This window comes from Orycteropus afer, unplaced genomic scaffold (assembly GCF_000298275.1).
Source record: "Orycteropus afer afer isolate SDZICR_OR568_19922 unplaced genomic scaffold, OryAfe1.0 scaffold00047, whole genome shotgun sequence".
NCBI classification, from domain to species: Eukaryota; Metazoa; Chordata; class Mammalia; order Tubulidentata; family Orycteropodidae; genus Orycteropus; species Orycteropus afer.
This window is the reverse complement of record NW_006921634.1, coordinates 14,474,832-14,496,013: the sequence shown is the minus strand read 5'-3', so window position 1 is coordinate 14,496,013 and position 21,182 is coordinate 14,474,832. Positions and strand designations below refer to the sequence as shown.

Here is a 21,182-nt window from a genome sequence, read left to right as displayed (position 1 = left end):
GTATAGACAGTACTAACTCAATGATATTTTTACCATAAAAACACTATAATAATCATGAGCATTCTGTGGTCTGCATTAAAAAAATGCAATTCATGTAGTTGACAGGAGAGAAGATAAAAGTCAATAAAAAGAGAATTATTTATTAAAAAGGTCTAATGTTACAAGAACAGTACACAGAACTATTATCTGACTGTGCCTTCCACATGGTATATACCATTATATATAGTATATATACAAATTGTATACAATATATTTAACAGTTTGACATGGGGCCCACAGTACCTTCATTTTGGTATGCAAAACATTTGATTTCATGAAATTTCTAATTATGAGTAATTTTTTTTTAAAATAGTTCAATTGACATTATACAAAAATACAGTCTCTTTTGTGACTTAAGACTGTGTGGTTACTAACCCATCCTGGAAAAAGCTCAGTCAGCGGTGCAGCTGAAAAATAATGTACCTCGATAAGGAATGTTGTTCTGTTTTCTACAAAGTAACAAATGTGTAATACATAAGTACATAAACATTCAAAAGCCATTTTTAAAATAGGTTTAAGGTGCAAAATACATATTCTGTGCATGTTGAGTAAAACATTCTGTATCTCCGATTCCTGTAAGAATACAGCATGAGACATTCATTCTATTTGTAAATATTCTGTCAGATACGTACCATCTATCAACTAGTAGGAAATATGGGTTAATTTAAATTTGCCGAATATTGACATTATATTTCTCTAGGGTGCATTTTATAAGAGTATTAGTTATAACTTGATTCTTAAAGTCCTTCACTAAGTCTGGAAGAAAGCACTATGGAAATAAAGAAAATAGTTCGATTCATCAAGTATGACTTAAAGATTATTATCCATTTGTTCTTATTTTTGGTGATTTTTTTTTCTTCAATACATATAATTTTCTCCTGAAAGCCACATATACTTGAGGAGAGCTCCTGTTTATTTATTTATTCTCCCAGCCAAAGAGTTACCATCCCTCTACCTGCAAAATCCAGCCTCTACCACTCCAATGGAAATGGTCAAGAAAAGCTAACTGATTGATATTATTTATAGGCTCAGCTATTTGCTAGAATAGTACTTCAACAATCCGACAAATAATCTTTAAAATCACTTCTTGATTGTTTTGAGGTGTTTTGGACCTACTTTCTCCAAAGAGAATTGGTAATAAACATAAATAGGTTATATTGTGCTTCTGAAGCCATCTTTTAGGATGTTCAGAATAGAAACTTTAGCCTCTCCTGTGATTCTGCAACAATTAACTTTTACAGCCAACATGTGATGTCAGTATCACTTCATTTTCCTTGTCGTTAAAGATACAAATAGAACTAACAGCTTTAGATTATATAAAAGAAAAAAAAATGTCCTCATATTTGCATTAACTGGAAAACTGCTATTTCTCCAAGCTCTTTTCTGGCTTTTTTTTTTTTTTTTTTTTTTAATAAATAACTATCCATTTCAGCCATCTTCATAGGTGTAAAGCAAATTCTCCATTCTGGCTAGAGCTCACATAAGATATCATCTTATAGAAACTTTCACCTTACTTTCCAATAACTATTTAGGATCTCTTAGGATCAAGTTGATGCCCCAAAGTAGTGAATGAAGTTCACCACAAGCCACAGACTCAATAGTGCACAGCTGCCTAGACTAGCTGAGCCTCTGTGCTGAAGCCATGTTTCACAGTTTACTTAAAAAAATTATCCAAGAGGTTATGTTTATTTTAATAGTTAGTAAGACTTTCTAAGTGGTGATGCATGGACTTGTTTTAAAAAATAAAAATTTGTTATGCATGAACCATTCTAATCCAAAGATGATATGCATACATATTATTTGCACAACAAATTTTTACTGTCCTTAAAATTATTTGCAATTAGAAGAAAACTTTGGACTAATTCAGCATTTTGGCAGTAGTTTTGGAAGTAGTGGAGAAATAGTATTCATTTCATTTTCAAGTTAGCACCATGGCACCATGTCAGTGTCTGTAGTTTTTAGTGATCATATTTTTTTTTTGTGGCTTTAAACTATCTTTTGTTATTAAAAATAAACATTCACTATACTTGCTGCTAAATAACATAGTACTTGATGAAACACAGTAGCACTTAAATTCATTCAGACTCACTTTCTAGTTACCTTGCACTAATGTAAATGGCTTATTCCCTACCCTAATAACTTGCTCTAGGGATGCATATAGAATAGCATATTGACAAATCTTGCTATTTCACTATGCAGTCATACAGTATTTTCCAGAAAATATTTTATGTACTTATCCTATAATGGACCACATATCTGAAGTATTTTCCATATCTCCCACTGGTTTGCAAAATTGGATAGTCAGCCGAAGGGAAAATGAAAAACGCTAGACTCGGAGTCTTAAGTAAACTTTTCATTCTTAGTTTTGTATTTGTGTTTGAAACAGATCTACTAGAGACCACTTACTTAACAAATAGATGGCACACACTCAGAGTCATCAGATATAAAATCAAATTCCAACATATTAAAAAAGAATACATTTGACAGAAATTACCTTTGCTTACAAAATTCATTAATACAATCTGCATATTTTTATGGGACCAAGGCAGTCCTCTCCATTTACAAAAACCAAAGAGAAACCTGATGGATAAGTTACCATTCCTCTCAAACTCCTGTGAGTTCATGATACAAAGTCCCAAGATTTTAGAGCTCATCACAGGGTCCTGGTGTCTCCACTTACACTACAGTTTATCCACCGCTGGTACCAAGCTAATGAAAAGAAAATAAGTAAGTCTGCAGTTTTCACCAAGAAGTTGAAGGGATCATCAACGCCAAGAGCAACGTTATTGATGATGAGGATGTAGATAAAGTGTGGAGGGTCGACTGGGCACTTGTGATTTTTCCACCTAAGGGATAAAGAGAAGCAAATTGTTTTGGTTTGGCTTGGGCTAGGAAAGAGTGGTTTTTAGATATTTAAGACAAATGAGTGCAGCATTGGTCCCATTTCTGATGTTGTTGTTGTTGTTATGTGCCGTCAAGTCAGCTCTGACTTGTAGTGACCCCTCCTTGGGTTGCCAAGGCAGTATCACTACAGAAGTAGATTGCCCAACCTTCCTTCCGAGGAGTGGCTGGTGAGTTTGAACCGCCAACCTTCTGGTTAGCAGTCAAATGCCTTAGGCACTATGCTACCAGAGCTCCTCCATTTCTGATGAGAGTGTTGCTAATGCTTACAAAAGAAGACATTGCTTGAGGTTCCTGAAGCTGCATAGAAGGCAGACTTACACTGTGTTGAGCAAACTATGCTGAGAATATTGCATTGAGAAAGCCATTGTTCCATGTCACATATAACAAACACATATAATCTAGAGATTAGTGTAATTTTCAGCAATGTTTCACTAATGAAATACCCAAATTCTAAGTATGAAAAAGAAAAAAAGGATTACTATGGCTTATAGATTAGGGAAGGGAGTGAAAATAATTAGAAAAATTTGTGGCAACATGCATTCTTAACTTAAATACTTCAGTTAATTGTTCAATTTAATAATAAAAATGTAAATGGTTACTTGATTGACTTGACTATTCAGTTGAGTAGACTTAAATTCTATATTCCCAAACTTGGCAAAGGGGAGACATCTTTCATTACTTTTACTCATACCCAAGAAAAGCTCTTCTTGTGACCAAAACAATGTGCAGTTAATGTTAATAGACTGATCTGAACTGATTAAACAGAACAAGTTATAGTAGCTTCATACAGCCATGAACTAACAGAAGCTTTCTGAAGCCTCATATCATGATTGATATATAAAGAATGCTGTTATGTTTCATGCACTGTAATAATCACTTTATATACATTATCTTATATGATCCTGAGAATATTCTTACACAGTAAGTTCTGTTGCTTATCCTCCTGTTGCAGATGCTGGAACTGGGATTGAGAAAAATTTAAACTTGCTTAAAGTCATTGAGTTAGGGATTAGAATGACATGCTTTATATATTGTCTTAGAACAGTGATTGGCCTTGGTCAAAATCTTAATACTACTACTACAAGTAATACAATAGCATTCAAATTTTGGAATTATTCTTCTATCAAGTTATGTTCTCTGGCTACATCAAGGTCAAGGGGATATTTTACTGATTTTTCATTACAGAGATAGAGACTAAATTTATTTTCCAGATGCTTACTTAAGGGCTAAAGAATCCTTTGTTTGGTAAATCATAAAAAAAGACAGCAAATCTTCTTTTCTTTGAAAATTATTATAACTAATGCACTAACAAAACCAATTAACCAATTTATTGGAGAATGCTAAATGTATTTCTATTTGCACAAAAGTGGGGCTATGGTGAAGTGCATGCACAGCCACATGTGAGCTATAAGAAAGGCAAGGTGAAAAAGCCTCACTAGAGTGGTATGAGCTTGCTTAATTAAAAAAAAAAAAAACCTGCAAAAACATCTTTTCTATTTATTTGTAAGTAACTGGGCCCTTGTTAAATCAACTTACATGACACTTTTACAAAGACATCTCACTTTCAGAATGCTAAGTAGTGTCTATATCTCTAGTCTCACATAAAATCCACAAAGAAAAACATGCTAGCTTGGTATGGCAAAATAGAAGCAAACAAAACAAACATTGAACTAGGTCCTAGTCCAAGTTGTAAAACTAACTAGCTGTTTTTTCACTTAAGGAAAGTCATTTAATTTCTTAGGCTTTTCATTTTTGAAAAAAAAGATCGGGATGAAACCAACTGTTGCACAGATTAAATGAATCTGAACTCATTAAACTCATTGCCTTTGAGTCAGATGCAACTCATAGCAACCCCTCCTTGGGTTTCCAAGGCAGTATCACTATGGAAGTAGATTGCCCAATCTTCCTTCTGAGGAGTGGCTGGTGGGTTTGATACACCCGTCTTCTGGTTAGCAGTCAAGTGCCTTAGGCACTATGTCACCAGAGCTCCCCCTAAATGGGTCTAAGGTAGAGAATACTGTGGAACTCTAATTTATTGAAGCCCAGAAAATGGGTTGCATTAGCCAAAATGTTCTTAATTGTAACATAAAACTTGTCCTCCCCCCCCCCCTTTTTCATGGAATAGAAATTACAAGTTAATTGCAATATAAATGGGAGAATCCAAGTGTTTATAAGTACTTACAAGCTTGGGACTGACTTTATTCAGATGATACTTGAGAATTTGATTGTGTTGAAAGGAGACCTGAAGGATCTGAAGATAATAAAATACCTAACTCATAGAGTAGCTGGAAAGACAAAATGAGATAGTATATGCAAAGCACCTAGGGTAATGCTAGGAATTGTATCAGTGTTTAGTAAATGCTGGCTGTATTAATTGCTATTATTATTAGAAATTTAAGGCTTATGAAGAAACTAAAGAGGAGAGCCATCATCTCATTTATTTTTCACAAATAATCTTTCAAGATGCTCTTGAAAATTTCACATTCACATCTGATCAGTTCAATTAAGCGCTACCAAAGGTGGTAAAATTACTACCTCTCTTCTTGAAACTATACGTCTATACGTGAATCATAAAGTGTATTAAGTTGTTGGATAGCCACACATATTTAAATACTTAGCTGTTTTTAACTGACTGTTTGAAAAAGTTAAAATTCTCCTGTCTTATGTTTTGTTCTTAAATTTTTATTTTGAAATAGTTTTAGATGTGTCAAAAAAAATTGTAAGAAGAAATCCCCCTAGATTTCCAAAATCACAATAGCTTTATTATTCTTTCTGAAATTTTTTTTTTTTCCTGAAATGTTTGGAAGCAAATTCAGACTTCATGCACCTTTATCCCTAAATATTTCAATGTGTTCCTAAAAATGGGAACATTTTCTTATATAACTCCCAGTAAAATTTTCAAAATCAGGAAATTAATGTTGATATAGTAGTATTATCTAATGTACAGATGTTATTCATATTTCACTAATGGTCCCAATAATGTCCTTTATCTCATCCTCTGTTTTAATTTAAAAATTTACAATTTATCACATCAATAGTTATTCCTCAAAATTTCAAGCTAACCTATTTTTTCTCTACTCTATTTACTTTCCATATCACTTTGTGCTGTCAAAAATATTCATAAACAGTATCTCTGGGTCTTAATCCAAGTTGATAAATATTTTGAGTAAGGTAGGGCTGTATACAGAGCCCTACAGGACGTCATTGGGGAGCTTCCTTTTAGGATAACAATTCTACTTGGAAATGATTGCCCAGTTGATAATGCTTGTAATCACCCATTGATTAAACTCATATTAAAAATCTTTTAATGAAAATTTACCTAATACTTTCTCAACTGTTGTATATATCCATATCATATCATCAGGAAATGATGTAAGTAGCAATGGGAAAGGAGTTAAACTTGGCCTGCAATTACCTTTTATTCCTCCTTTGAGAGCTGATTGATGACAGTTCCTCTTCATCATGAATTTCTTTCTAAGTACTTGCAACCACATGTTTTTTATGTATATATATATATATGCATATACATATATATATATATACATATTTTTATATATGTATACACATATGCATATATATATATACATGAAGATTGGTCATCTAATTCCATAAAGATTTACAGCCTCAGAAACCCAATGGGGGTTGCTATGAGTGGGAAATGACTCGATGGCAGTGAGTTTGTCTTTTTTGGTTTATATATAACAATTAGAGACAAATATCAGGCTTACTTGTATGTAGTTTCCCTTGTTTTATCCTTTTGACAATGTTTTAAAAATTAAGATGCTGTTTATCCTCTGGCTTCAGCAAGGTTGTAGTGGAAAGAGATGCACTGAAGCTTTGAAGACAGGTTTTAGTCTTCCTCCATATATACTCAGTAGTTATGTAAATTTGAGCTTCACTTTTTTCATTAAGAAATTGGGTTTACTGTATCTTTCTCGGTTTGTTCACAGGGTATAGTTAATATCAAAAGAGATAGTGTTATGAAAATTTTGCAAACAAAATAATTTTTAAAAATGTAATCATTAACTAATTACTCAGGTATTTTTAACTATTACTCCAATATAAGGTCAGAAATTTTATAATTTTGTCTGAAAAGTTATTCTATATTTTGTAATATGATTTGAGACCTGGGGTCTACTCATTTAAGTGACCAGTAACTTTCCCATTCATTTCTCTTGAATTTCATTTGCATATCTTAAATTTTGATCCCTTATTAATCATGTTTTATTTGTTCTTTCCAATTTGAGTGTCATTTTTCCTTATGGAGAATATGAACCAAAACAAGAAAAAATTAATTGCCTCCTTGCTATGAATTAAGATGATGCTCTGTTTTAACAGTGAGTTTTAAAATCTGAGTTTATTTGTCATATTTCTTTCAATGTTTTCCTATTTTTCTTCCCTTTGGGTTTAATATAATTTGGGTTTAATTTCTTATTTTTGTTACTTCTCAGGATGCTCCATTTCTCTTCAGTAATTTTTTCCCTTTTATAGTGTTTGATCATGGAACCATTTCTATTTTCTTTAAGCTTTTTGAATCTACTTTCTTAGAAATTTGCATATTCAATTACATCTTTTACTTCCTTTTTTAAATTATTTTGGTGAAATGGTTATTTTCTTCCAAATTTCTAAAATCTCCTATTCCTCAGTATGCAGCCTTGGAGACGACCAGCATGTTGTCCTGTGCCACTGAGTGAATACTGACACAAAGCAACCATAGATGATAGAGTAGAACTGCCCCATAGGGTTTCCTAGGCTGTCATCTTCAGTGGGGAATAGCGCCAAGTCTTATCTTCCATGGAGCTTCTGCTGGGTTTGACCTTCAAGCATACCTGGGTTTGAATCATGGTTCTAACAATTAGTAATAGTATGATCTTAAGCAAGTTACTTAAAATTTCTTTGTGAAACAGGTATAATATCACTCACTTCATAATGTATGTATTGCATGTATTACTGTGTCTGGTACATAGTAAGGGCTCAGTAAGGAGCTCTGGTGGCTTAGTGCCTAAGGCATTTGACTGCTAACCAGAATGCTGGTGGTTCAAACCTACAGCCACTCCTCAGAGGGAAGGTTGGACAATCTACTTCCATAGTTATACTGACTTGGAAACCCAAGGAGGGGTCGCTATAAGTCTGATCCAACTTGAGGGCAGTGTGTTGCATTTTTTTTGTTGTTGTTGTTAAGGGCTCAATAAAAGCAACCAGTTATTAATATTGGCGTAGAGCTTCAGACATTTGACTGCTAACCACAAGGTTGGTGGTTCAAACCCACAAGCTGCTCATGGAAGGAAGATGGGACAATCTACTTCCATAAAGATTTACTGCCTTGGAAACTCAGTCAGGTCGTTATGAGTTGGAATTGACTTGATGGCAGTGAGTTTGGAATAACAATAATAATGATGCTCAATAAAATTAATAATTTATTTGAAAATGAGTAAAAATGGACAAATTTAAATTTTCAATAGCATTCTCTTTAAACTAGCCTGTACACCCTCCATTATCTAACAAAGAAGTAATAAAGATAATAAAGTAGATATGTTAAACTATGTGCAAGACAAGTTTAAGAGCAATACTGAAAAAACCAAATGGTAGGCAAAATGGTACTACTTGAGACCAGGATGGGCAAGGAAATGCCCAAAATAAGGACATTCTAATGAAACATCAATTCATCTCCAGATTTGTAGAAATTTAGCAATTGTGAGCAGACTACCATGGTTCATATTAGTCAGAGGATGATATAGAAATCACAGTGTGAAGAGAAACCTTTAAATATTTCTGATATATAAAATCCATCATCTCAGTTTTCTTAAGCTTTACACAATGATGGCATCATGGATGGTCATCAAGTTGAGCCTGTTATGTCACAACTTACCTGAATATGATGGTACCCTGATTTGGGAACTAGCCGTTCCATCCCCTCCTTCACTATAAGCTTGGACTTGAATAATGTAGACTCCTGGGTCAGGGAGTGGTACTACTGCTTGAAGTTTCTGTGTTTCAATGACTTCACTGTTGCTGTGACCCTCTTGCCTATAAAAAACCTACAAGTAATAACAGAGCTTTAAACATTTGACAATTAATTAAGGATTTCAAATGTTTATTGACTACCCACTACATGTCAAATTCTGAGCCAAGCATGAGGATCTCACAACTTAGAGAGACATGTAAGCAAACTAAAAAGCATGGGATATATACAATGATGGAAGTATATAAAAGACACTATGGAAAGTGGTGGTTACCCAGTGGTCTAATGGATAAGGTACCAGCTTCTGGAGTTGGGGATTGTGGGTTCGAGTCCCATCTGGGTCACTCGAGGACTAATTTAGGAGCTCTGGTAGTGTAGTGCCTAAGACATTTGACTGCTAACCAGAAGGCTGGCGGTTCAAACCCACCAGCCACTCCTTGGAAGGAAGGTTGAGCAATCTGCTTCCATAGTGATACTGCCTTGGAAACCTAAGGATCGGGTTGCTATGAGTCAGGTCTGACTCGATGGCACATAACAACAACAGCAACATGGAAAGGTGAATTTGAGCAAGTTACTAACATTTCTGTCTTAGATTTCTCTTTTATCCAAGTAAGATACTAATAACTATAACTTTGTAAAAAAATGAAATTACAGAATGTTTGTAAAGTACCTAGCACAGGACAGGTTTTGGTGCATGGTAAGTATGATAAGAGACAGTTACTTCTCATTCTGCTTTCAATGTTCATTGTCAGTGGGTCAGTATTTCAATTGTATCATATGAAATGGACTAACTCAGGAAATAAACTATATATATATATATTTCTTTTTATGGAGAATGTATTTTAGGTTGTACTAACCTACATACAAAAAAGTAAAACCTTCAGAAAAGTAATCTTTTCATATATTGAATCCTGCTTGTACCCAATCCTCCCTTGTGCATTCCGGTATGTGTGTGTCTTCCACTTCACTTTGTTCATCTTTCACAAATTTAAATTTACTTCAGGGTCTTTGGAAAGAAATGACTATAAAAATATGGCATACACAATAATTGTATGCAAGGAGATTCTTATTGGGAGGGATATCATAGCCTCAATGTATTTTAAAATAATGAGAATATCCAAAATATTTATTAGGTATCGCATCTGGGTTAAGCACAGTGCTTTACACTGCAGATTAATCAGAGAATGAGACCCTGTGTTCCTGCCCTCATGGTTCTTACAATTAATGATGGAGACAAATAAGCAATACAGTGGAGTATGATATGTACCATGATAGGGTACATATTTGTTGCTATCACATCACACAGAGTAGGGTCCTAAGGGCCAAGATTTGAGGAATTAGTAAAACTTCTTGGAAGAATGCGATGGCAAGTTCCTTTAGCTTAAAAAAATCATGAATGTATCAATATTTTTGCTTCTGGTTTTGACTGTAGCAGTATAACAAATTAGAATTCTGATCATCCACATGATGTAATTACAAAGTAAATTTATGAGAATGGGAAAGTATGTAAATTGGTGAGGATTGGCAGGGGAGTGACTATTTTAGAGGACACTGTTATTATGGTTCAATAAATTACAATTCTTATGACAAAGAAAAATGCAGCCAGCAATGCATATCTAATGTTACTGTAAAACTCTGAGTTGAAGAAAAATTTGCGGATCAGTTGAGATTTAGAACAAAAGGTAAAGGCAGGGAAAAGATCAGTTAATGGTAGCAAAAACAGTTTGAGATTAAATGTGGATTTTACTAATATATCCAGGGAAATGTAGTGCTATGGGTTGGTAAGTAGGTATGTTAATAGATGAAAACACACATTAATACTTAGTCTTAGGTACTATACAGAATCTTGGCTCATTTGAAAATCCTGATTTAGAAAATATGAATGAGAATGAGAAATATGAGACCGTTAGGATGCTATCAAAACATATAAAAACAGTTATTGACAGTAAGGAGGTCAGGAACTCATGTGAGAGAATAGAACTGTCCCATAGGGTTTTCTAAGCTGTAATCTTTATAGGAGCAGATTATGAGGTCTTCATCCCATGGAGATGCTAGGTGAGTTCTAACCACCAGCCCTTTGGTTAGCAGCCAAGTGCTTTACTTTTGTGCCGATTGAGGAAAGGATATATTCTAGATGTAGGGAGGGGAAATGACTGTGTTTTCTTAATATATAGTGTAAGGCTCTTGTTCTGTATTCCTTCTGACTGCTTGTGCCTTTTCTGAATGGATAGAAGTTCATCTTGTGAGGGAGTGGATATTTGCACAGGTGAAAGCTTATTCCCCAAACATTTAGTATGTATTTTCCTTTGAATTCAAGCATAGTCTCTAAAAGGTAGGGGTAAGAAGCTGTTTAGATTCATAACCTTGATAAGCTTCTTTCATATGTAAAGAAAAACAATTTTTCTCCAGTCTCAAGATAATTAATAAAAAAAGAATTATGGCTACATATACTGTACTTGCCATAGTTTCATTATTGGTATTTCTGCAGGAATTCCAGAAATAGGTAGGAATATTATATGCTAAAAAGTTCAGACTAGGGGATTTATAAAAATGAATAGTTCTCTTCACTTAAAAACATTTATTTGAGAAAAATAAATGAAGTAGGAAAACACATATTTGAATTTTTGTTCCATTTTCCTGTTCATTTATAAGTATATTAATAAACGTGCAACTGATTCTGAGTTGGGTATTGTAAGAAAATAAAATAACAGAATATTATGTATTAACTATTGGGAGCGGTGGTGGCGTAGTGCCTAAGGCATTTGATTGCTAACCAGAAGGCTGGAGGTTCAAACCCACCAGCCACTCCTCAGAAGGAAGGTTGGGCAATCTACTTCCATAGTGATACCGCCTTGGAAACCCAAGGAGGGGTCGCTATGGGTCAGGTCCAACTTGACGGCACATAACAACAACAGCAACAGCTCTTTAACCACTGGAGCCAGTGCAGATTCTTGCCAAGTTTGCAATAGTCCTTCTCAAAGTTATACTCTCCTCATAAAAAGGGGTTTTGTGCTCGTGTTCTTAGGGTCGCATTTCTTGAGTTTATATTTAGATTTTCAGCCTTTGTTTCTAATCACATTTCTGTACTATTGTGCATGTAGCAAAAGTGGCTTTCATCTTCAGCTACCTGTCTTATGAAAACCAGAACTTCCTGGGAGAATTCAGGCCCTGTGTTAAGTCCGAGTCCTCAGCTTACAGTTCCTTTTCCTTAATGGGGCCTTTTGTGTCCACTTTTTGCCAGTGAGTCTGTTGGGAGTCATCTCATCCTTCAAAGGATTAATGAGTTTTAATTACAAGACAGAAAGCTTGGAGGTCTTCTGCCTTTAGTATTTAGCAGACTCCTTTCTCAGGAACCTGTCTTCCTTCTAATTGATATAAGGAGATGCAGAAATTGCAAGTCAATAAAAGAAAAAAATCCTCTGATCATTTGTGCCTCTCAAAAAACTTACGGCCATCAAGTTGATTAGACTCATAGTGACCCCTCCTTGGGTTTCTGAGGCAGTATCTCTATGGAAGTACATTGCCCAATCTCCCTTCCAAGGAGTGGCTAATGGGTTTGAACCACCAGCCTTCTGGTTAGCAGTCAAATGCCTTAGGCACTATGCTGCCAGAGCTCCCTAATTTGTGCCTACTTGTATAATTGTCATAAATTTATACAGCTAAGATGAATCATGTTAGTGATTCTTTCCCCAGCAAGAAGGTGTGCATGATGTGGGTGTCTTTGATCCAAACTAATTACAGAATATAAGAAATGCTGCAGTTTGTGTTTTAAAATATTGCTACCAGGAACAACCATAAAACATGTATTCCATTTATAACTTCTTTAGTTTTCAGCTTCAGAATTTTAGTACTTGAGATACAAACTGTTGAGTTACTATCTCTGGTAGTTGAAAACCTACCTATAATGATGTTTTTAAATTTAAATATTATTGAGATATTTACAATCTTACCAATAAATAATATTCAACCAATAATTTCTGTGTGGAGTTTAATGTAGTAAATAGAATCAGACATTATACAGCAAAAATTTGAAATTCAGCCAATTCAATACATAGACATTTATACTTGGAAATAAGAAAAAGTTGTTTGAAAACAAAATAGGTTTTCTCATATCTCTGGCTGGAACATAGCAAGAGTACTATATGTGAGATATTGGGTTTCTGTTTGGAATTTTCTGTTTCTCTCCATGGATTTTTTGTAACCTAATATACTGTGAGCCTAAGGCATTTGACTGCTAATCAGAAGGTTGGCTGTTCAAATCCACCAGACACCTTGTGGAAGGAAGACTGGGCAATCTACATCTGTAAAGGTTTTTGGCCTCAGAAACACAAAGGAGGTTGCTATGAGTTAGAATCGACTTGATGGCAGTGAGTTTGTTTTCTTTGGTTTTGGTAGTATACTGTGCTTGGCTACTAACTGAAAAGTTGGAGGTGTTAATCCACCCATTGGTACCTCTGAAGAAAGGCCTGGTCATCCATGTCTAAAAGATCATAGCTATTGAAAACTTTGTGGAGCTATTAGGAACTATTAGGAAACACATGGAATTGCCTTGAGTGAGAATCTACTCAATAGGAACTTTTTTTTTTCCCCAAATGCTGCCCCTAGTATTTTTTTTTTTTTTCTACGATTTTACTAATCAAAAGTATACTTAAACAACATTGTCTAGTCTTTGCTATCTGCCAGCCAAGTTTCTGTGATAGACGAGAATGCCAGGATTATCTGCCTAAACCCTGCAGGTGCTGACACCATGCTTTATGGAGTCATCTTCATACCATACTGATGCTGTTGCTGCTTTTCCAACCCATCCCCTTACTATGCGTTGTTCAGTTGAAACTAATTTTAACTGCCTTGGCTTTCTCACCTGTAGAAAATCTCTCTTTCTGAAAGATAGTCAGAAAATGATTGAGAAGTATAAAAGAAGGAAAGTCTGTTAATGGATCTTATTATGCCTCATTAATTATACATCCTCCCTGTAACAATTTTCTTGAGTGTCTACGTAGGAGAGTGGAGAAACACTGACCTTGTAACCCATGACTTCAGATTCATTGGCTAATGGTCTGACAGGTTCCCAGCTCAGAGAAACCTGAGAGCCTTGTTGCTCCCATCTGAGGTTGCTTGGTGCTTGACTAGGGGCTGAAACATAAAAAGTGAAAATGAACTGACAACAATTTTAAAATATATTTCTTCATTTTAATCCTTATAAGTATTTCAATCTTTTCTTGTGTTCAATAGTTGGCTGGCACCATAGGCTTCTTTCCAGCTGGTCAGATAAGGAGGATTTTGCTCCAGGAGTGTCATTTTAATAGCTACTCTACTGAGGTTTTAAACTTGAATTCTTTTATCTCCCTTCTGTGTCAAAATCGCTTAGCCGTGTTTCACAGGAAGATAACCTTTATCTACTGTGAATGCAAAATTTTCTGAGCAAGTTTTGGAATTCAGATATAAGCACTGAAGCAAGACTATGAATCAAAACTCCCCTTCAACTCTGCTTATTATGTGCCTCACATGGCTTTCAGAAATGTTAAAAGATGTTTCCCTTTTGTTTGAAACAAACAAAAAACCCAGGTCACTTACGAGATTTCTTGGTGGTTGCACTCACTTCACTGCTAGGTGGCCCATATCCAGCTCCATTATAAGCCCTCACTGTGAAGTGATATAACGTATTTCCTTCTAATCCTGTCAGGATGATGGATGATTCATTCCCCCTGGTTTTGACTGTTTCTGCTGCTTCTTCTTGTTCCATATCTTTCCAGTAACCAACCTGTCAACAAATTATCACATGACAGATTAATTTTGAAGTATCCTCCATGCTTACATGAACTTTTTTTTAGGGGTGGGGGGAAAAAAAGTGCATTTTGATCACCAAGCCTCCCTTGGGAAGAAATCATTCCAGTATCATTCAATTAAAAGACCGAGCTGCTCTTGCCACCAAGTCAATTCCTACTCCTAGTGACTCTGTAAAGCAGAGAGAACTGCCCCATGGGGTTTCCAAGGCTGTAATCTTAATGGAATCAGACTGCCACATCTTTCTTCCATGAGTGGCTGGTAGGTTCAAACCATCAACCCTTCGGTTATTGTTGTTGTTATATGCCGTCTAGTCGGACCCGACTCATAGCAACCCCTCCTTGGGTTTTCGAGGCAGTATCACTACGGAAGTAGATTGCCTCATCTTCCTTCCGAGGAGTGGCTGGTGGGTTTGAACCGCCAGCCTCTGGTCAACAGTCAAGTGCCTTAGGCACTATGCAAATACTTAAACCATTGAATCACCCGATCTCCTAACAGACCCTGCTGCCCACCCCCCACCCCCCAAAAACAAAATTGCAGTCGAGTTGATTCAGACTCTATAAGTGACCTTATAGAACAAAGTACAACTGCCCCACAGGGTTTCCAAGACTGTAAAGATTTACAGACCCAGACTGCCACACAGTGTTGGACTACCCAATAAGCAAGGTAAGTGCCAGTTTACTTTTGCTTACTTATGAATCTGTAGAGAACAATTTCATATGGGTTTCACCACTTATTTGTATTATGTCACTATGGAATATTATTGTTGCTTTTGAGAAATTATTGAATGTGAAAAAAGGTATGTATGGATGTTGAATAACCAACAAGATATGGCTGATTAGTGCTCAATGTCCATTTTAGTCTCATTCTAGTATATATTTCTATAATGAAGAGAATGGGAAGCTAAAAATCATGTTTTAAAGACTCCTATGCAGTTTGGTTTCAGGGTATATTTTAGGTTCAGCTAATCAGATAAATGTGAATAAGACTGGAAATTCGAAGTGAGACGGAGGCTGTTTTGTTACTCTGCTCTTCTACTGGCAAGCATATTACTGCAGTCATTACCACCATTAGTAAATGTCTTATTGTCTAGCCACTAGCTTTATGGAAATTAAAAAACAGGGCATAGAAAATTTCATTTTGCTTTTACAAATCATGGCAGGATAGATGAGATTCTGGAATTGACAACAATGGCAGAGGCTTCCATATAACAGAGCCTTCCTGAAGGTGTCAGCATCCTGATCATGGTGGCTTCTTAACTGTGCCGTGCAGTGTGCTTCTGGAGCTGGTGGCATCCTGCTTTTACAAACTATCAGTCTCCCCTTTTGTGGCTTGGTTCAAGAGTATAACTTTCTAGTTCTATCACTGAAAAGGGAAGATATCATCTTTTAGATGATGCTGGTCTCATTATTTCCAATTATGAGAACTGGCTTTTCTTGCTTGGTCTGTGAATATGTATATGTATATATATATATATATATATACATGCACAAACACACACACATACATACATATATGTTTATACACACATATATGTCTATATATGCTTTTATGTATGTATATGCATATACATGTATATATATAAAGTAGTAACAATATATGTAACACAATACTTATCATTGTAACAATCTTCATATGTACAGTTCAGTGACATCAATTATGTTCATCATGTTGTTCGATAACATCCTTATACATTCTTAACATTTAAATCTAAGTTATTTTCAAGTTATAAAATTGCCTGATGAGTCAGTAGATAACTAAACACATATCTTTCCTTTTCAGTAATAAATTTGATTTCCAATTCTCTAAGTCAAAGTTGTTTAATTGGTTAGACTATCTTAAATATAATTAAATACATGTTTTGAGGGGCTTCAGTGTAATTAAATGTAAGAAATTGCAGATTGTAATACAAATATGGATTTTGATATAAATTCTGTCTCCTAAAATGGAATGTGTAATGTTCTGAGTAATCACCACAAAATTAAAGATCCAAAGAGAAACTGATCAAGGAGCCCTGTTGGCATAGTGATTAAATGATTGGCTACTAACCAGAGGGTTGGTGGTTCGATCTCAGCAACTGGTCTGCTGGAAAAAGATGTGTTAATCTGCTTCTGTAAAGGTTACAACCTTGGAAACCTTATAGGGCAGTTCTATTTTGTCCTATAGGGTTGCTATGAGTTAGAATTGACTCAGTGGCAGTGGTTTTGGGTTAGGTACCTGACTGTTAGTGTGATGGTTAATGTTATATGTCAACTATGCTAGGCTATCATTTTTAGTGATTTGCAGACACTATGTAATCACCTTCTATTTTGTGATGCAGACAATCAGTTGGAAAAGGAGTTTCCTTGGGGATGTGGCCTGCATACATGATATAAATGGATGCTCTGACAAAGTTTACTTTTTCATTTCTGCACCTTATCTAGTTTCTGGACCTCCAGTTCTTGGGATATGAGAAACCTTCATTCAGCCTTCTGCCTGGCCTGCAGATCTTGAATTAATTAGCCCCTGCAACGATGTAACTCAGTAGGAACCTTCAGCCTGGCAAAATCCTTCAGTTTTCCAAAAGCCTTTAGTCAGTTGCCTCACTCACAGTTTTGGGACTTGTCAGCACCCTCACCCCAATTGTGTGAGCCATTTCCTTGAAGTAAATTTCTCTTTTATATATCTATGTATATACTTCACTGTTTTTCTCCTATAGAGAACTGAGACTAAGACAATGAGAGGAGAAAAACAAATTCTAGCTGCACTAGCTGAAGCCCAGAGAAATCTAAATTAACCCACATATTATTTGTCTATATAGTGTGTAGAATGATAAAAAGAAAAAAAGAAAAGAAGAAGAAGAGGAAGAGTTGCAACTTCACAGTGATATGAGACTAGGGATGCTGGATGTAGCTAGACCTTGAAATTGACTATGTTAAACAGTTAGGATTAGTACGAAAATCTGTCCTAAGAGCAATTGGAATGCCTTCAAGAGTTTTAAGCAGAAGTGAGAGAGGGAATGTGCATGTGAGATGATCTGTGTTTGAAAAAATACACACAATAGACCAATGTGATTACTTTAAGAGCATATCCATCAGATCACCCTTCTGCTAAAACCCCAATAGGTTTCACATCATACTTAGAAATACTTTCCAAACTCCTCACCATGGCTCATAAGGCTCTATTGATATGGCCATCATGTGCTTCTCCATCCTCATTTTATCTCACCACACTGTGCTCACACCCGTCCAGCAACACAAGACTCAAACATTCCAATAATATTCCCCATTTAGAGCCTTGAACTTTTGTGCCCCCAGCCTGAAGTTCTTTTCACATTTCTTAAAATTGCTATCTCTTTCTTTGCCTAAGTTTTGGCTTAACTAAAAAGCCTTTTAGGCCACTACTCTAAAGAAACTACCATTCCCCTAATTAATCTTCCAAATTAATCAAAGTTTTATTAATAATACTGTCATTTTTAAATATAATAATTTGTTTATAAATTATTCTTATTTGTTCATTTGTAGTTGGCACATAGAAGGCACTCAATAATTTGTTTTAACGACTATATGGTTTCCACGTGGAAAACAGATTGTAAGAATTAGAGTAGATTCAGGAAGAGATTTAGAAGACCTTGCTAGAATCTAGGTAAGAAATAGGAGCTCTGGTAGTATAGTGGCTAAGGCACTTGACTGCTAACCAGAAGGCTGGTGGTTCAAACCCACCAGCCACTCCTGGGAAGGAAGGTTGGGCAATCTACTTCCGTAGTGATACCGTCTCAGCAACCTCAGGAGGGGTCACTATGAGTCAGTCGATTGGAGGGCACATAGCAACAAGAACAACAGGTAAGAAATAAGGATCACTTCAACTAAGGTCATGATTGTTGCCATGAAGAGGTGAGAATGGAGTCAAGAGAGATTTAGAAGATACAATTAACACTTTGGCAATAGATTAGACATGGATGTCACAAAGAGGGTGTTGTTAAGAGTAATTTTAATGATTTTAATATGTTCTCAAACAATGTAGGAAGTTTCCATTTTAAATGTAGGGCTTTTTTAGTAGTTGATTTTTAGATAGATACAACAAGGTTACTTGGTTCTTTTTTGTTTATTTGTTATTGCTTTGGACCAATTATTCTTACTTTTTTTCAGATACTTTGTTTATGAACCAAATCTCTTCTGTCCTTTGTGTCTGCCAAATTCCTTCTCATCTTAAAATAAATCTCTTAATTCATTTATTTTGAATTTCTGTGAAGTTTGTACTCTGAAGCATGACTTTAGATATTCAGTACTATCAAGTTTGCATTTTATTATGTACAATAAATATTTTAGTTACTTTGGTTTTGGTTTTATTGGGTTCTCTTCATATTTTGGATTGCTTTTTAAATATAGATGAAATATTCTCTTTATCTCAATGAGATCTAGAACCATATGCTTAAAATGTTTCTTTTGCATCATTGAGAAAATATAAGATAAGGAGTTCACACTGAGTGTTATCATTGTTTTCTTCTTTCTTGTGGTAAAGATTTTTCTTTTGTTCAAGCACCGCTGGATCTTAGCTGACTGTCCTTTAGTGGTATCCAAAAAAGAAATTAAGGTTTCATTTGAACGGGGACACATCCATCTTTAGATTATATGTCACAAACTGGTGATCTATCCTGTGCAGGTAGATGACAAATTATTGGCTCTAAGTGCAAATGTATATGTACATTTGTCAAGCAACACAAAGAAATCCACCCACACCTGGACTGAGCGATAAAACTCCATGTGTGTGACTACAGTTTGTTTCACTAAAGAAAAAGATAAAGCAGCAGGTGTCCAGAAGCTATTTCATTCCTTGCTTGAACCTGGTAAATGGGATTCTAAAGCTGGGTCATTGCACAAAGATGAAAAGAAAGCAAAATTTATAAATAATACTAAGAACTTTTATTTATACCACTCATTAGGAGCTCTGGTGGTGTAGTGCCTAAGACATTTGAGTGCTAACCAGAAGTCTGGTGATTCAAACCCACTACCCGCTCCTCCCTCAGAAGGAAGATTGAGCTATTTGCTTCCACAGTGATGTTGTTGTTATGTGCCATCCAGTCGGACCCGACTCATAGAGACCCCTCCTTGGGTTTCTGAGGCAGTATCACTACTGGAAGTAGATTGCCCAACCTTCCTTCCAAGGAGTGGCTGGTGGGTTTGAACCGCCAGCCTTCTGGTTAGCAATCAAGTGCCTTAAGCACTATGCTATCAGGGCTCGTTCCATAGTGATATCGCCTTGGAAAGTGAAGGAGGAGTGGCTATGAGTCAGATGCCACTGAATGGCAGTTAGAGCACTCATTATACTTCTAATGGAGGTAGTCTTCTTTATCCTAATTGTTTCATGGCTATTCCAAGGAGCATTATGAAAATCTAGGTTTACATATCTTCATACAATTCACTGTTTGTCCTTAATTCAAAGGTGTAACTAAAGTAAATTATGGGTTAGAAAACAGGCCTTTCACAATTGCCTACTTTCTGTAATAACTCCTCACATTCAGGTAAATTTTGAACCATTAATCATGGCTTTTTTTCCTAATGATGTTTAAATTGTCTTTTACATTCTTCTTCTCTTAATACAAGGAGCTCTGGTAAGGTAGTGCCTAAGGCATTTGGCTGTTAACCAGAAGCCTAGCAGTTTAAACCCACCAGCCACTCCTCAGAAGGAAGATTGGACAATCTACTTCCGTAGTGATACTACCTCGGAAACCCAAGGAGGGATCACTATGAGTTGGATCTGACTCCACGGAAATGAGTTTGGTTTTTCCTTCATACAACACCTGAAATTAGCCATGTCCTTTTATTGAGAATTTAATAACTCTATACATGAGGAGGACATTTCCCAGGGAAGATGAGTTTGGTTATTAGGAAACCCCCTGCCTACCTCAGTTTTCAGATTCCTAACCTCCTGAGCTTAGCATCTGATATGGTTATTAAATTGACTGTTCACAATCAATATTCTGAAATATGCTAGCAGCCAGTATTATAATAGATTGCATGCATAATAGTTGCTTTGTACCCAGAGGCAATTTTACTATAAGGGATGCAATTTAATGAATCAAATAAGATAAATAAACAATGCTTAAACTTTTGAATATTTATAAGATAGTTCAACAGTCATTAGAGGATATGAGGTGAGAAAGTTTAAGATGTAGCAGGAACATAATAATAGATATGACTCAGTGAATAAATTTGTATTTATCATCTGTAGAAGCTGTCACTACCATCTAAAGAAAGATACTAAAAAAGACTGGCTATGAATCAAATTTGTTGTTAGTATTTATAGTTCAAGTAGGCCTTTCACAAATATTAGTTTCCTTTCCTTCTTTGCTTTTGTCCCCTCACATGTTTTAAAAAAGCACCTTGGAAAGAGAAGATTCTAAGAGAATTTTATTGTAACTAACGTACTTGAATAAGAGTTCTGGTAGCATAGTGCCTAAGGCACTTGACTGCTAACCAGAAGGCTGGTGGTTCAAACCCACCAGCCACTCCTC

The 21,182-nt window shown here is 35.6% G+C and overlaps 1 protein-coding gene across 1 annotated transcript in view; it reads right to left on the bottom strand.

The window, feature by feature from the left end:
• Nucleotides 1-2,781: 2,781 nt before the first annotated feature.
• Nucleotides 2,782-21,182, bottom strand: part of CNTN5 (contactin 5) — a 799,637-nt gene continuing 781,236 nt past the window's right edge. Inside the window, exons 20-23 of the mRNA XM_007938106.1 lie at nt 14,480-14,666; nt 13,926-14,038; nt 8,813-8,981; nt 2,782-2,885 (exon numbers count right to left, since the gene is read on the bottom strand). Coding sequence (XP_007936297.1) covers nt 2,782-2,885; nt 8,813-8,981; nt 13,926-14,038; nt 14,480-14,666 — 573 coding nt within the window. The remainder of the gene's footprint in view (nt 2,886-8,812; nt 8,982-13,925; nt 14,039-14,479; nt 14,667-21,182) is intronic.